Source organism: Monodelphis domestica, chromosome 3 (assembly GCF_027887165.1).
Source record: "Monodelphis domestica isolate mMonDom1 chromosome 3, mMonDom1.pri, whole genome shotgun sequence".
Classification (NCBI taxonomy): Eukaryota; Metazoa; Chordata; class Mammalia; order Didelphimorphia; family Didelphidae; genus Monodelphis; species Monodelphis domestica.
This window is the reverse complement of record NC_077229.1, coordinates 504,524,264-504,541,448: the sequence shown is the minus strand read 5'-3', so window position 1 is coordinate 504,541,448 and position 17,185 is coordinate 504,524,264. Positions and strand designations below refer to the sequence as shown.

At 31.9% G+C, this 17,185-nt stretch overlaps 1 protein-coding gene across 1 annotated transcript in view; it reads left to right on the top strand.

The window, feature by feature from the left end:
• IPO11 (importin 11) overlaps positions 1 to 17,185 on the top strand; it is a 197,492-nt gene that overhangs the window by 108,316 nt on the left and 71,991 nt on the right. The window contains exons 22-24 of the mRNA XM_007486378.3: positions 8,788 to 8,864; positions 15,745 to 15,824; positions 16,865 to 16,945. Coding sequence (XP_007486440.1) covers positions 8,788 to 8,864; positions 15,745 to 15,824; positions 16,865 to 16,945 — 238 coding nt within the window. The remainder of the gene's footprint in view (positions 1 to 8,787; positions 8,865 to 15,744; positions 15,825 to 16,864; positions 16,946 to 17,185) is intronic.

The following is a 17,185-nucleotide window of genomic DNA, read 5'->3' as shown; positions in this document are numbered from 1 at the left end:
CTTCTTTGGTAAAACCTCAAAACATACTCATGGATGAGTAGCAGTGAAAAAGTTCCATTGAGTAAGGGTGAAAAACAAAAAATTAGGTGAATGACTGTCTTCTGTATTTTATTTTCTCCCTCAGAGACCAAAAAGTAATTAGTGTCTACATGTCATTAGGAAGAATTAAAATTTTCACTTAAGATCCAATAGATTGAGAGTTTATATTTGGTGAGTAGGAGGAAGGAAAAGAAGGAGCATGTAATTGCAAACCCAACTTCACAAAATAGCAAGGACTCCTAAATAGCTGTTGATTGGATTCATTTATTAAACAAATAGCTTGAACTGAAAAGAAATTATTTTCTAGTAACTCTTGTATGATGCATCTCATAGCATCCAGCCTTACACTTTGAATTGTAGTTTTTGATTCAGTTGCTAGATTGCATCTGTAATATTCAGTGTGCATTTAAGAGGTCAACAGAGTGAGAAAAATGAGGAGAGAAACAATGGAAAATAGGAGAAAAACACCTCAGGACAAGACAAGGAAAGGAAAGAGAAAGGAAAAAGTGGGCCTTAAGGATAATAGTTTTGTTCTGAGTGTCCTGTATTGGGGAATAGCATCTTTAAAAGGTAGTTGCCTAAGTAAATTTCATTGAGTGTGTGTGAAGCATAATTCATTCCCTAATGAACATATCGTCTTTTAGCTTAGTAGAAAAGGAAGTAAAATAAGGAATGTTTTAACAGTTTTTAAAATACATTTGATTGTTTTCAGTATAAAATAGGTTTTTTCTTTGTTACTAATTTTAATATTAATTGTCAGTTCTTTTGTGGTTATTTTTTTTAATTAAACTTTATTTTATCTTAAAACAAAAAACTCTTTTGTGATTGCTTATATTATGTACATAAGATAAAAATAACACTTCCTAAATTCTGTGGAGCTCTGTGAAATAAAAGCATACTTTCACTGAAAAGGTATCAGTTTAGTGATAGAATTTAGACCATATGGATTTAAATGTGAAAATATACACATACCAAAATAATTATTATATTTTTTCTATGGAAATAGATTTAAATTTTTCTTTGTTTTGCTTTGCAGTTCTTCCCAATTTCCCTTTATCACAAGATTATTTCATACCTATCTTTCATTCAATATATTTCAGACTCATATATGTTCCATGATCAGAATTTTCAGGTGCTGTCCAAATAACTAGTAAATACAAATATTCATAAGAAATTTAGTATGGTCATTCATTATCCTTCATAATCTTGTTTGAATGTATTATTACTCTGTATATCTTTTAAATTTATTCAAGAATTATTTGTTATGTAGTTTTATAAATTTTATATTTATTGTATACTTTGTATTTTAGAATGATTTGCTAAATATTGATAATTATTTCATTTAGTAATTTTTATTTCTTTTTTTATACTACTTTAGAAGGAATTTTGTCTGATGGATCATAGGTTTGCAGAAAAGCATGCATTTGTAACTTGTTGGCACAGAATAATTTATTATTCCCTTGTTTTGCAATTGACTAATTCTACTTCTTATGTTTTAGTTTTTCCTTTTTTGCTTCATACAAGTACATATTTCAAATATGTATATTTTCTTTTATATTATATGCAGTGTGTGTGAGGAAATGTGACATGGTGAATATAGACAGTGTCTCAGATTCTGGATATTGTAGATTCAACTTTTAGCCATACCTGAAAAGTGTAGACTTTGTCATCCTAGGGAACACAATGCTATTTAAGTTGCATTAGCAAAGGAAGCTTTCTCACTGGGTGTTTTCTATGCCACTGAAGTCATAGCTTCGCTGAATCAAAGTTTAGCCCCTTTGTTTCTTCTCCTCTTAATCTCCACCCTAAGCTTTTCATCTGTGTTTTTAAATTATTAAAATTTTTAGGACAAAAGTAGACTTTTGGAATCATCTGATTAGACATTAATTTATTGGTGAATAAAGAGAGCAGATTACACAAGTTGCTCAAAGATAAAAAGACAACTAATTTGTAAATGTCACAATTATCTCTACGTGAAAGCAAGGGGATGATTCCTCTGAGTTTCTTTAAAGGGCACTTTCCAGCTTATATAAGCTATGATTCTGTGTCTACTTCAGCTTCTTGAGGGTAGGGATCAAATTTTCATGTTTGTGTTTCGCTTTTACATTTTATATTGCTTTTACATATTACATGCTCAATAAATGTTTGCATGTAGTCAGGACTTCTATTATATGTTGTAGCTTTTCTCTTGAGAACTTTATTTTTAAAAGAAAAGGAAATTCTGACTTATATTTTAATTGTATTTAAGCCATTATTATGTAAGTTGCATATGTAGAGGAAACATAGTTTTAAAAAATTACAGAAACTTAAAAATGAAACATTTATAAAGACAAATTATGATGCAAATGTATCAAAATATTGTCATTTAAAAATTGTTATCTAGGAGTATGCTAGGATTCTCTAGTTATCAACAATTTATAGTGAGAATTAGACTGTTCTTTTGCTCTTAGAGGTCTAAGCTCCAGCCTGTCTGCATACTATGCCCTTTTACTCTGGAGAAGTGGCAGGGGCCAGAGTTGGGAATCTCCTAAGATGTCCTGCCCTCTCCCTCTCTCTCTCTTTCTCTATTTAAAATCTCTTCAGCATTTGACTACTAGTTTTAACCTCCAGTGAGTGAATCTCATTCTGTATGTCCATTCTTGATTTTCTCAGCAAATTCAAATCCATCATTTTTAACTGCTATTTGTATACATTTTCATCTCTTTTGGACTTTGTTTTCTAATCTTTTTCTATGAAGCTCTAAGGTTCCTTCTTGTTCTAAACCTATCATCCTTGATCTTTATCTGCATATTACAACCCCAACCACACACACAACCATAAATAATATCTGACATTTTTATAGCACATATTGTATCCCAGGCACTGTGCTAAGGGCTTTATAATTACTATTTTATTTGATCTTCACAACAACCTTGGGAGATAGTTGGTATTTAATTTTACAATTAAGGAAACTGAGGCAGACATGAAATGATTTGCCCAAAGTCACAGCTATGATTTGTAAGGGGTATGTTCTGAGGCCTTCTTAAATCTTGGCCCAGTGTTCTCTCTGCTATACTTCCTAGCTGCCAAGTAGATATTCTACTCACATTTCATATTCAGATTGTCCAAATGAGAAATCATCCCTTCCCTCTATAAAGTGACTCCTTTTTGTAGCTTCCCTATTTTGTTGATATTGTCACTATTCTCCTATTGATGGTATCACTTAGACTTCAAATGTGAGTTAGCTTTGACTTTTTTCCTCATATCTATTCAGTTGATTTATTTATGTTGATTTTACCTATATCTCTCTATTTCTCTTTCTACTTATACTTCTACTACTTTGGCATAGACTAATTATAATAGCTTTTTAATGGTTTCCCTATCCTCCAATTATATTTCTGAATCTTTTTAGTATTATCAAAGTAGTCTTTGTAATATACAGATCTGACAATGTTAATTTGTTTTAGTTGTATTACATTGTGTGTTCAATAAAATATAAATTTATTATCTTAGAATTCTACCACAATCTGGTATGAAATTACTTTTTTTTCCCTTTGAATTTTCTTTTTATTGTGACCTTAACTATCAACAAATACAAATATTCCAGTTTAAAAGGAAGAAATAAGTGGATTTTATTTGAAATGGTGAATTTCTATTATAGTTTTTTTTAAAGTATATATTCCATTGGTTTCGTAGTAATTATCCTGTTGGGTTAGTCTTCCCTTCTTAATTACATTTATCTTTATTTAAAAAATGTTTCATTGATGTTATTTTAAAAAATTAAATCTTTTCCAGTCTTATACCACTTTTCTAAACATAACCATTTTTTTTCAGCCAGACTGTATTACCCTCTGTATTCTTGTCCCATATTTCTTTTTCTTTGCTTATATTCTTTTCTATATTCCTGCCTATTCAGATCATCAAACTCTTATTCCATTGTTTTTCATTAAATATTTTAAAATTTTCAAATAATTTTAACTTTATTATAGTATTTTTGTACATGCTTCTGTAGCCATACTTTAATATCAGCTTCTTGTATTTCAGAGCAATCCTTTCATTTTTAGATTACTAGCACCCTCCTCTCCAAGTATTTAAAATTTTAATAAGTCTTTATTGAACTCATTTGTGATAATATAAGGTGCATTTTATGAAAGTCTTAGGATTATAGAGTTGCAGGGGACTTTGGAGGCCATCTGGTCTAATTCCTTTGTTTTTTTAGATGAGATCATTGAGATCTAGAGAAAGGTTAACTGGTTTTCCCAAGGTCCTATGGGTTATAAGGGGCAAAGATCAAGGATTTCTGGTCAGTTTTATTTCCAATATATTATGCTCACTGCTGTTGGCTGTGTTATCCCCTATTCCCCTTTCCCCCATTTCTGAATCTGTATGGAAAGCTCTTTCAGTGTTGTTTTAGGGTATAATAGAGTTACTTCTCTACTGACATAGCCTTTAAGAGCCTAGAGTGGAGAGTATGTATGAAGTGTTTTTATTTCAGTTTGTATGCCAATTTTCACAAAATTCGGCCCACAAATAAATAATGGAAATTTGTACTTGGAAATATGGCAGAGATTTGTTGATACTGGGGCTAGTATAAAACATCCTTGACTTTCATTTGATACACTCCAGTGATATTTCAGTGTTAAGTGAACAATCCTTTCTTACGTGTATACTAATCTTGTCCTGATCTTTTAGTGTCCATGTCCAAAAAATATGCCTCAGTTTTCATCCTGAATCTTTCATCTCCCTCTGTAGCATGTATTATTATGAGCCCTCTGGAATCATGATTGGTTTTTACATCCATCAGAGTTCTTACGTCTTTTCAAGTCCTTTGCTTTTGATGATGTTCTATCCCTTGCTCTCCTTGTTCTACTGACTTCGGTGTTCATACAATCTTAGGTTTTTCTGGAAAGTTACCCTTTTTTTCTCACAGCACTATACTTATATAGTATCAATTATGACACTATATATCATAATTTGTTCAGCTGTTCCTTAGTTGATGGGCATCCCATGGTTTCCAGTTCTTTGTCACTACACAAAGATATTCTATCAAATTTTTTTCCACATAGGTCCTTTTCCCTTCTTTTATAATCTCATTAGAGAATAAACCTAGCAGTATTTCTAGTCAAAGGCTATTCCTAGTTTAATAACTTTTTAGTCATGATTCTAAATTCAATAATGGTTGGACCAGTTTAAATGAGCAGTGCATTAATGTACTTGTTTTCCCCTTAGCTCCTCCAGTTCTTGTCATTATCTGGCTTTCTTACCTACTGGCTATGTGACTTGTTGGGCATGCTTCTTTATCTCTATGAACAACAGCTTCTTCATTTTAAAAAATAAGGGGAATACATCGGCTAATTCCTTTCTATCTCAAAACACCATAGCCTACAGAACATTGTAGCAAGGGACATTGATTCAGTTAACAGCTGAAAATATGTTCTGTTCAATACTTCTTAGGTGACTTAAAGTCCAATTTTATGTGTTACAGTATTTATACTTTTATAAGCACAAGGGAAACTATGAAAATTATTTAAATGTGGTCATGTAATGACAGCAAAGCTATAAAAATAAATTGTTAAGCAATAGCACAAGGAAGAGTAAAATATCAGTGTTTTTGAACTTGAGGTAACAGCAGTCAATACAAACAAGGTCACATTACTATTTCCTGTTGTATTTTTAACAAATGGAAAAAAATAGAAGTATGAGCTCTCAAATATGAATTTATATTCTCATAATTCCCAGTTTTAAAAAAGTACTGTGCTTGTTTTGCATTAAAATTCCTCTTAATGTACAATTATTTTAATTGTGTCAAGATGATCATATACCAAGTATATTCAGAGCAAAAACTTAGATTAGTAGGTAATTTGTTTCTAAACAAAATAGCAAGTTGACTGAATTTTTTAACTTATCATTGGTTTATGTTTCAGCAAGTAATCAGAGATTTTTGTCCATTGTTTTGCCTTAAAATAAAACAACATCACTTGCAAAGTTTGCCAACAGACATGCTAGTTAAGAATTACATTCACTCTAGGGCTTATTATGAAAAGTATTACTTTTCCATTTATTAGGATAAATTGCTTAATGTTATTAACTCATTAATGATTTTGAATTTTGAAAACCCATCCCAGAGATGAACTGATTTTTCTTCTCTAACCCTAAAATAATTGTGCTTTTGTTCAGCAGAATATGTATAATTCCTCTAATTTTTGCATTTTATTCTGATTTGAGTTAAATATTTTGGTGTGTATATTAGCAGTATGAAACATTTATACAGAGCCACTTTTAAAAAATATTTTCTGAAATAAAAATTTTTCCTTATATTTCACCAATTTTTTCTTGCTGTGCTTTCTTATAACAAAATGTTAGGTTTATACTTAGCAAATTATATTTCTCTACTGACTCATTTATACTGTATATTCTTACATATCTATGTACATATCTGCTATGATAGAATATAAGCCTCTTCAGAATAGTGGTTGTTTTTTCATTTTTTGACACTTTATCCCCAGTACCTAACACTGAGCCTGGCATATATTAATCATGTAAGAAAAAAATACTTGTAGGTCATTAGATTCAAGGAAATACATTTGGAAATTTTTATAGTGTTTGAGTGACTTCACTTTAAATAGCATTGAAGAAACAACTTTTGAAAGGCTGATTTGATTTAGAATGAGAGATCACCTTTGGTCAGAATAGGACCTGTATTTTGATAATTTAATATCTATTCAGGAATGGAAAAAACCTTCATTTTTCATGTTAGTTTATTTTATATCAGCAAATATGAACATTTTCTATGCAAAAAACAAAAAGATTACACATGAAACTTCAGATGTATTATATATAATCTGTTATTTGTTTGTGTTTTTTTTTTGGAAGTATGTAAAAAATTCAGCAGGTATCCTCCAAAGCTGCCCTATTTGTCTCTTTCTCTTTGAATTCCCTTTTCTCTGCATTAAAAAAATAGATTGACACTTTTGTTGTTGTTGTTGTTTTTTAACACCACTTTCTAGTCCCTTGCTTTATCTAATTCTTCCCTGTCATCTACTCCTTTTTTTTTACCAATAAACCAGCCCACATCCACACTTTGGCCATGTCTAAAACCGTGCCTCATTTTGCACGTTTAGGCCATGGTCTCTTTGCCAAGAAATTAGTAGCATGTTTTTATCAAAGATTCTCTGGAGGGGGCAGCTGGGTAGCTCAGTGGATTGAGAGCCAGGCCTAGAGATGGAAGGTCCTAGGTTCAAATCTGGCCTCAGATATTTCCCAGCTGTGTGACCCTGGGCAAGTCACTTACCCTATTGCCTAGCCCATACTACTCTTCTGCCTTGGAGGTAATACACAGTATTGACTCCAAGACGGAAGGTAAGGGTTTAAAAAAAAAAAAGATTCTCTGGAGTGTAGTTGATCATTACACATAAAGTTGTTTAATCTTTCAAAGATCTTTTTTTATTACAACCTTAACGTCTTTAATATACTTGGTATCTTGTTCCTGTTTATTCACATTTAGATTAAAAAGACTTTTCATACATCCACTTGAAATCTTCATGTTTTTAGGCATGGTTCTTACTATTTGGGACAGCTGGGTGGTGACATGGATAGAGTGTTGGATCTGGAGTTAAGAATCTTTCAGACTTCTAATCTTTCTGAGTTAAAAATCTGGCTTCAGACATTTACTAGCTGTATAACCCATGGCAAGTCACTTAACTCAACTGGCCTCAATTTCCTTATTGGTAAAGTGAGCTAGAGAAGGAAAAGGCAAACTTTTCCATTACCTTAAAAAACAAACAAACTGCAAATGGGGTCAAAGAATTGGGACAAAACTAAAAAACAACTGAAAGACAATGCTTATTATTTCAGTTATTGTAAAGGAGAGTGCTACCTAGCTAGCATTTCCCTATTAATTCTTAGCGTACAATTTCTTTCATTCTATAGCCGTCTGTTTATGCAAGATGTATTTATTTTTAAGAGAGGCAATGCAGCATAGTTAAGGAAGGCCAATTTTAGTGTCAGCAATACCTAGGATCAAATCTTCTCTCTCACACATATTAGCTCTTTGATCATAGACAGTTTCCTTCTCAGGGCTCTAGACTATAAATTACAGAAAAGGGTGCTAAGAGAAGTTTTGGAAGTAGTGAAGTGTTTGTGTATTTACACAGCAGGAATGTGATGAAAATTACTAGTTGGAATAAAAAAAATCTTGCCAAAAAACCAAAATAATAAAAACAAAATACAGATTCTATTTAATTAATCTGGAAATAATTTGGGAATTGCAGGCTCAACCAGTTTATAGGTCAGATGCTTTTACAAAAATCAATAATATTAACAACAAAAAGGTTAACTAAAGTGCTTATCTTCGTTAATTGACCAAAGCAAGAATTATTTTTCTTCCAGCAGTACAATTTTATTGCTGTTAGATATTTGAACATAATGAACCTTTCCCTAGAGAAGATTGGTGTATTCAGTAGAAGATTGGCTTCAAAGTATCTTATACTGAAAAAAATAGTTTTTTTTTGTGGGGGAAAATACCTTTTCTGCCCTATTAGTTTGTACATGTATGTATGTGTGTACACACACAGGCAGATTAATTTTTATACTGGCTTTCTGAGATTTTGAATTTTTTAAGGACTTTATTTCTTTACTTGTATGTTACATTGTCAGCTATAGATCATATTGAATATTTGATAAGAAAATAAGTTTGTATCTGTTATCAGTTATTTTAAAAATATATTTTTTATAGGAAAATGACTTTTGCATCTTATTTTATTTTTCTAGGTTAGTGACATTGGAAAACAGTCCATGTCTTACACCAGAGCTTCTTAGAATCTTTCAGAACATGTCTCCTCTTCTTGGTATGTGTTCAAGTGTAAAATTTTTGAAATTTATGTTTATTATTTATAATGTTTCAGGCACTGACTTTAAATTATTGTTTTCATTTTATGGCCTTGCTGGTATTATATGATCATATTTAAATAATTTTCATAGTTTCCTTGGACTAATTATTTCTGCTTATAAAATTATAAATATATAACATATAACATAAATAATTGACTTTAATTTGCCTGTGAAGTATTGAACTGAACATATTTTCAGTTGCTAAATGAATCAATGTCCCTTGTATGTGTTCATGACATTAATTAGTGTGTTTGTGCCATCACTGTTTAATAATCTTGGGAAACAGAAAATTGGAGTGGGGTGAAAGCCCTGATATTTCAGAAAGATTCAGAATTTCAAATTCAAATGTTTTGTAGGCGATGATGTTTTGATATATCTGATACATTCCCCTTATTTTTTTAAATGAAGAAGCTTTTGCTCATAGAGATAAGAACCATGTCCACAAGTCATATGTCATATAAGTCATGCCCATAACCAGTAACTAAGAAAGCCAGAATTCAATCTGGATTGACTCAAAATTCAGTGTTCTTTCCTCTGCATTATTCATGTCTGTTACAAGGCACTGTGCTTTGTGCTGAGTATCCAGGAATGAAAATTATTGTAACTATTGTCAAGGAGTTTTAATATCTACTTAAGTGATAAAACAGACACTATACTGGACAGTTGAATGTATTAAGTCATTAGGAATGGTGAAACAAGCATGATACATTTGTGGGAGGAGAAATTATTTCAATCTGATCAATCTGATTCATAGAAGAAATGTTGCCTGAGGACCTTGAAATAAATAAGAATTTTGATATTTGAAAATTTTGGCTAGAATCTGTTTCATATATGTCAGTTGTGAATTTGTAATTGTGGTTGAAGAGAAGATAAACTAAGGAAAAGGGTCCTGGTTCATTATGATTTAGATAAAAATGTTTTGGGAAAAAGGAAGATCAAAGAAGACTAGAAATCTAGATCAGAGCTTTAATATTTATTCAAAAGTTCTTTTGTAAATTTAATGTCCTATAATTTTCTTCAAAACACAGTTCAGATTCTCTCTTGAAAACTTTTAGTATTTTAAAATATTTTTCATATTAATTTTCTGTCAACATATTCTATTCTTCCTAAAATCTGCAGCATCGTTGAGGGCAGGAACTTTTAGATTTTTGTCTTTATATCCACAGTGCTTTTAAACATGGTATGTTCGGTAAAAAAATTGCTGAATTTTAGAATGGTAAAAGAGAAGTGTCAGATATAATTCTGTCTTTTCTGTTGTTTGGATTATATATATTCTGATGACTCTTGTGTTTGCTGCTTTATTAAGTATGAATGTCAACATTGCTATTGAAATGGTACTTTAAAATCATTGAACACTGCCAAAATTATTCCAGGTTCGGAGAGTGTTTCAAAAAAAGCATCTTGTCTATATTCAGTATATCTATTAGATTCTTATAGGTAGAAATTAATATCTAGTAAACAAGAAATGAGAAAATGCTTTCAGTTGAATATAAGGAAAATGACCATGGTCCAAAAGGAAAATTATGGATGGCTTTAAAGAACAGGGCCCTAGTAGGATAATTTTGTTGAAATAAGTTATAAATCATGGTTCACTAAAAGCTATACATGTTGAGAGTTTCAGTGCTGTGTTCAGTTTGTAGCACCTTACTGCAGATTCATTCTGCTTATGATTAAGGATAGAGAATCTGTAAATGGTTTCCTCATCTCTAGGACCATAGTTATAGTCCATGGATCTTAGATTTGGAAGAGGAAGAGATCTTAGAGCTCCTAGTAGTTCAACTATGTCTCTTTCCCTTCCCTCCATTCCACCCCAATTTTACAGATGTGACCCTGAGAGCCTAATAGACTGTGACTTGCCATGCTCATGAAGGAATGGCTTGCCTTGAGAGTTAGTTCTGCCCCCCCCTCACCGCCAATTGTAAGGAGGCAGTAGTGTAGATGTATCTGCTTCTTCCTCTCACACATACAAGGGCTAGCTTTATTTAACAAGCTTTAATAACTTTTAACAAATATAGTAAAGTATTACTATTCATGGTGTTATGATATTATTTAGTTATCCTATTTGGTCTTCATCAACTTACTCCTTTTTATTTGAATTATTGAAGATTTGAGGTTTGTTAGCTCTAAGTATATTTACTTTATATGAAATATAACTAATAAATTAAAGTTAATGTTGAAATTAGGCTTATGTATGTTTTGAAATAGGAAAATAGTTTTGTAGCTTATGATTTCAGAAAACCATTTGAAAAGCAGAAAATATTTAAAATATTCATTTAATTATATATTTCTCCTATTTTAACTTTAGTGTTGTTAAGATATATATATGTGTGTGTGTATATATATATATCATTGATGGGGACTATTTTCTTAAGTTACTGTTAACTAGTCTGAAAAATTAGATAGTTGGATTAGATGTGGACCCTTCTGTTATAATTTGATCCTGTGTTTAGGGAATCTCAATCCTCTTTGCCCACCCTGATAATGAGGTTTATAATTCCAGTTTTGTATTCCTCTATTCAGAAGAACATGTTGCTAATATTATACCTGAGCCTATTTCTTATTGAGGCTATTTCATAAAAATGAAAGGCAAATCTTCTATTTCTTGGTCTTATTTTTAGTTATTCAACTTTAATATCCTCCCCTTTAGCTAAATTGGTTTATTTTTCCCTCCCTATTGATAGACCTTATACTTTCCTCCATATCTTTTTCACCTTTGTCCTCTCTGACTCCAAATTCTACTCAGATTACAAAACTCAGCCAAATCATCTCTCTTCAAAAATTAGTGGTGGTCAGAAAAGGGATGTTTAGAAAAGATCTTAAAACATTCTCTTATTAAAACAACTATGGATCTTTTATTTCAATTTCTTTAGCATATTTTCTGTATAATTTTTTAAATATTGCCTTGTGGCATTTGTTTTGTTGCATTTGAACTATTCCTTCTCCAATATTATTATTTACCTATATTTGTATTTAGCCTTGGAATTAAAAGTCATAGAAAGGCAGACTCATTTTGTCAGAGTACTTGAATGGTCTTTATGAGGAGTTTTTAGAATTGGGAATTTGGAGAACTATTTTTCTTGTCTCCAGAAGGCAGAACCAAGGATAGACAAGAGATAAGAGATAAATAATTCTGCTCAGTATATGAAAAACTCTGAAAATTACAGCTGTTTAGAAATAAAATGAGATGCCTTATAACTAGTGAGTTTTCCTTCATTAGAGATGTGGACGCAGAAGCTAGATCTATATTTCTTTGCAAAGAATAGAGATAATTCATCTTTTAGCCAAAAGATTGAGCCTAGATAAAGCCTCTAAAGAAGGAGTTCTCAACCTGAGTTTTGTGAACTTAAAAAAAATTTTTGATAACAGTATTTTAAATTTATTTAGTTTTCTCTTCATTCCTGTGTTTTTAAATTTTTAGTTTTAAAAAGCATTTTTAAAAAACACTGAGAAAAGGGTCCACAGGCTTCATTTGACTACCAAAGGAGTTCATGATCTTTCCTCTATGGTCTCTAAACACTTATTCTTTGGTTGTAATTATGTTATTTCTTCAAGGAGATAGCTGGCCCTTTGAAAGTCAAGGTTGTAGCTATATCCCTTTGTATATCCCACTGTACCTTGTGCATATTTTTATTATTTAGTAAGAACTTACCGTGCCTTTGTGTAAACTTGTGTGAAACAAAAATAGGAATGAGCATAAATAAGAGACTGAAGTCTGGACCAAAGTAGTTTTTGTCAGTTCTGGATTACAGATGTCATCTGCTACTTTGTGGCTCATTCTTCTCATCTATGAAATGTGAATGAGTTGCTTCATGATGATGTCTTCAAATAATTTAAGAGAAAGATCAGCTCCACAATAAACTCAGAGGCCCAGAAGACATAAGGGCCAGCAGAAGCCTGGCAGATGGCAAGGCCTAGGCATTGTTAGATTGTATCAGTGGGCCAGATGACAGTGTCTGAGTCTGGAAGGTAGAGAAGCAGAGCTGACCATATTTTTTGGCACTGGCTGTATTTTCACTCATTCTTTCCAACTCACTCATTGGTCTAGGTAGGAGAACAGGAATAGCCTTTGTCCCTTGTGGGTCTCTTACCATCATCGCTCAGTAATCTTTCCTTTGAGATTCATGCAGTCCACATTTTCACTGAGTCAAAATCCTGGTAGCTCTTGTCTATAGGCTTCCAGGCCACACTCCATTTCTTTCTTCAGTGAGTTCAGCACCTACCTCACTTTCCCTCTTTCAGACTCTTGCCCTCCATTTCAGCATATGTATTGATACATCATCAATCACCCTAACCTTCTAGTTCCTCATGTACACTGTCTGCTTCTCTTGAGTCCCATGCTCCAGTAATCATATGCTGCTGAGAAAGGGTGGAAAAAATCTCACAACTATGCTTACTGGAGTTATGCAGAGCTCTGTTACATAGACTGAATGGAGCTTTCACTACTCCTAGCTATTCTGTCTGTACCTTCCTAATTAACTCACTAAGCACATTCTTTCAAATCTTTTCTTTCCCTTGGCTCCTTCTCCATTTCACTCAGCTGAGAACCTTGACTCATACTTTGCTGAAAATTTTCAGGCCTTTCATCAAGTGATTTCTCTTTTCCCCTATTCCTTATCTCATATTACCAAGATGCCTTCTGGTGTTATTCCTGCTACCCCTATTTCTCATGAAGAGATGGAAGAAAAGGCCATCTCCTTTGCAAGGCCAACCACAATTGATCCTACTCCATCTCATATTCTTCAGCAGAGAATCCGTTTCTTTTCCATCTGATGACTCTTTCTCCATCTCCATCATTCTCCAAATAATGTCTGTATCTGTAATTATGTAACTGTATCTGTCCCTCAGAGCTCTCAACTGAGCCCTTTTTTCTCCCTATACTATTTTATTTACTTTCACCATCTCCTAAGGATTATATTGTCATTTCTAAGCTAATGATTCTTAAATCCACTTACTCAGCCTTAAACTCTCTGCCAACCTCATTTCCCATATCCAGCTTTCATTTTCAGCTGAAGAAATGTCAGGTTGGATATCTCATAGACATCCTAAACTCAATATATCCACAACTGAATTGTTTCTTTTCCCCAAAAGCCTCTTTTTCCTAATTTCCTCATTCTTCTCGAGGGCACTATCATCCTCTCAATCCTCCAGAGTGGCAACCCTATTATTGGCTCAACTTCTTACCTTCTTATTATCTCATCTCTCTCATCAATCTTTTGTCAAGGCCTGTCAGATTTTGCCTTCATTGTATATTTTATGTAAATTTGTTTTTATATGTTCATTACATAAAAATTTGTATATTAAGTACATACACATCTAAAATCTTTGTTATAATATAGCATGGCATTATTCAATATGCCATTGTTATATCCAGTCTTCTCAGACACTCCCACCATCCTGGTAGAGGTTCTCATTTATTCTCATATAGACAAATTAATCTGTTAATGTGTCTGCCTGCCTCAGGTCTTTTTCCATTTAAGTTCATCTGCTCATTAGCTGTATTTCTATGAACATGATTTTAAATTATTGAATCTATTTGACAACACATAGTTCATTAAGTATTGGCCAGTATGAAAGGATAATTGTGATGTAGAAAGCATATATTATATCTAAGTTTCTGAGAATATTTAACAGTTAAGGAATAGTGTGCTTTTTAACTCATGCATATTTTAAATAGCACATTAGTACTACATATGAAACATGCAAGAAACCAGGTAATATATATTTTTATTAGCATGAAATTATTCTATTAAAATATATTTAAAAGCAAATATAATGCTTAGTTGAGCAATGAACAAATAATTGTAACTATTATTAATGATCATATATTGTAGATTTAGGAAAATTTTCTTGCTATAGGTAAAATAGTATTTTTATGAATACTAAAAACAATACATTTTGTTTAATTGCATTGTGGTTTTTTGCTTTTCAGAAGTAATAGTTTTGATTGAAATGAAGGAGTTAGATCAAGTGCAGACTAGGCTCTGGAGTTAGAAGAAAAGAATCGTTTTACAAACATGACTGGCTCCAAATGACTTTAAATCAGAAGTCATTTAAATAGGAACCTATCAAAGTCTATTTTCATGCCATGTTAACCAATTAAATGAAGATCAAGCAATTATGTTAAGAGTACTAACTGCTGTCTAAAAGAATTACAGAGTTGAGAGAAGATACTGGTCCTGACCTCATAGAGTTTACAATTTAGTCAGTGTATATATGAAAATTATACCAAACCAGAGGTGATTATAGGTGTATAGCTGTGGTTTGTGAATAAATTTAGACAAGTCCACTTTGGAAAAGAGCATTATGAATTTCAGATGATCGTGTAAAATTAACTGGGCTATAAAGGGTAAGTAGAATTCCTGTAAGTTGGCTAGCCACAGGAATTCCAGCAAAGGAAAAACATGAAGATTGTAAAGAAAAGGTACAGAAAAAGAAAGATAATGTGTGGTGCACAATGCTTTGTAGGAAATAGTGCAATAAGGCTATAAATGTTAATGGTAGTGCTAGAGAATGGGGGACCTTGAATGCTACAAGCATTTGAACTTTATTTAGTGGATAGTAGGAATTAACTCAAAAGTTTTTCATGACCAGTTATGTGTATAAAGAAGGTTGTTAGAGATGTGATTTTGCAAGAAGGAGTTTTGAGACAGAAGACTGGCATTTGGAAGCAGGTTTTAAATTATTTTATTTAACTATAAACCATGCTACTTAGAACTCAGAAAGAACTTTTGAACAAAAGTCATTTGTTTTTAATTGAATTTCTTTAAATTCTTGAATTATTTATTATGGGTCAGTTTGACGTTTTATTGAACTATTTCAAATTCATTGTTTTGGCAGAATTAAGTTCAGAAAATCTCAGAACCTGCTTTAAGATCATCAATGGTTATATATTTTTGTCATCAACTGAATTTTTACAGGTATGTTGCATTAATAGTTACACACTAAGAAATGATATTTCTCCTCTTGAAATCAATTAAGGACTTTGCCAAATTTGATTGTAAGATCACCTCATTTTAAGGTATAATTCATTATATATTTTTAATCCGTTTTTTTTTAAATAAAAAGAACTTTTTTTTTTAACTCTTAATAGCTGTCATAGAATTGATACTGTGTATTGATTCCAAGGCAGAAGAGTGGTAAGGGCTAGGCAATTCTTGTTAAGTAACTTGCCCAGTTACACAGCTGGGAAGTGCCTGAGACCAGATGAACCTAGGACCTGCCAACTCCAGGCCTGTCTCCCTAGCCACTGAGCAACCTAGTTGCCTTGAACTTCATTTTTTTTTTCCAATCATTTTTTAGTAGGAGTATGGATAGTTTCCTAAATTCTTAACACCTTCAGGATGGATTACTAAATAAAAATATCTTGTTTTTGTACCATAATTATTGAAGTAACATAGCTCTTTTTGTTTTAAAGTAGTATCCTTTACTTCCACATTTAATTCTCTCACTTGAAAAATAATGTTTACTTGTCTGAAGAATATACATACCTGGCCAAACCTGTTAGAATAAACTCAAAGATATTGTCTAAATTTTTGGTTTGTTTTATTGCTTAAAAACAAGTAGGATATGGGCAAGGGATTGGTAATCTTTATTCTACTATATTTTTAAAAATGGGATTTGACATAAGCACTAAAATTGTATCATAGTTCTTAACAGTTTATTATAGCTTTATAGTAAATCTATAATGTTACAAGCATGAATTATGCACAGGAATAAAGTCTTACTCTTTGTGCAAAAAAAGGCAGTTCTTTATAAAATGTATGTATATAAAAGCTGTTATTCTAGGATTAGTGCTTTAATACTTTGAAAGGTTTAAGGAACATTTCATAGCATATTGTATTTGTGAATTATATAAATAAGCATTTCAGGATTTGTTTTCTGTCAAATAAAAGATCTTCCTAATTGAATATTTGTAATTTTTGTGATTACATATCATTGACTTTTGATTGAATTTCAGACATATGCAGTAGGTCTGTGTCAGTCATTTTGTGAGCTGTTAAAGGAAATTACCACTGAAGGACAAGTTCAAGTGCTTAAGGTATTGTCCTATCAACTTTTTCAAAAGATCTATTTTTTTTCCTACCTTGTAAACCCTGGAATTTCATAGTGAATTAGGAGGAGGAGTGTCTTTGAGAGCACAACACAGTTCATTCTGAATAAGATAATTTGGTAAACATACTAACACAGAGTACAAGATTGTCCTTTATTTTCTTCATATACCATCCAGATTTTAAGGCAATATATGGGAGAAAAAATGAGAAACACATTACCAAACAGC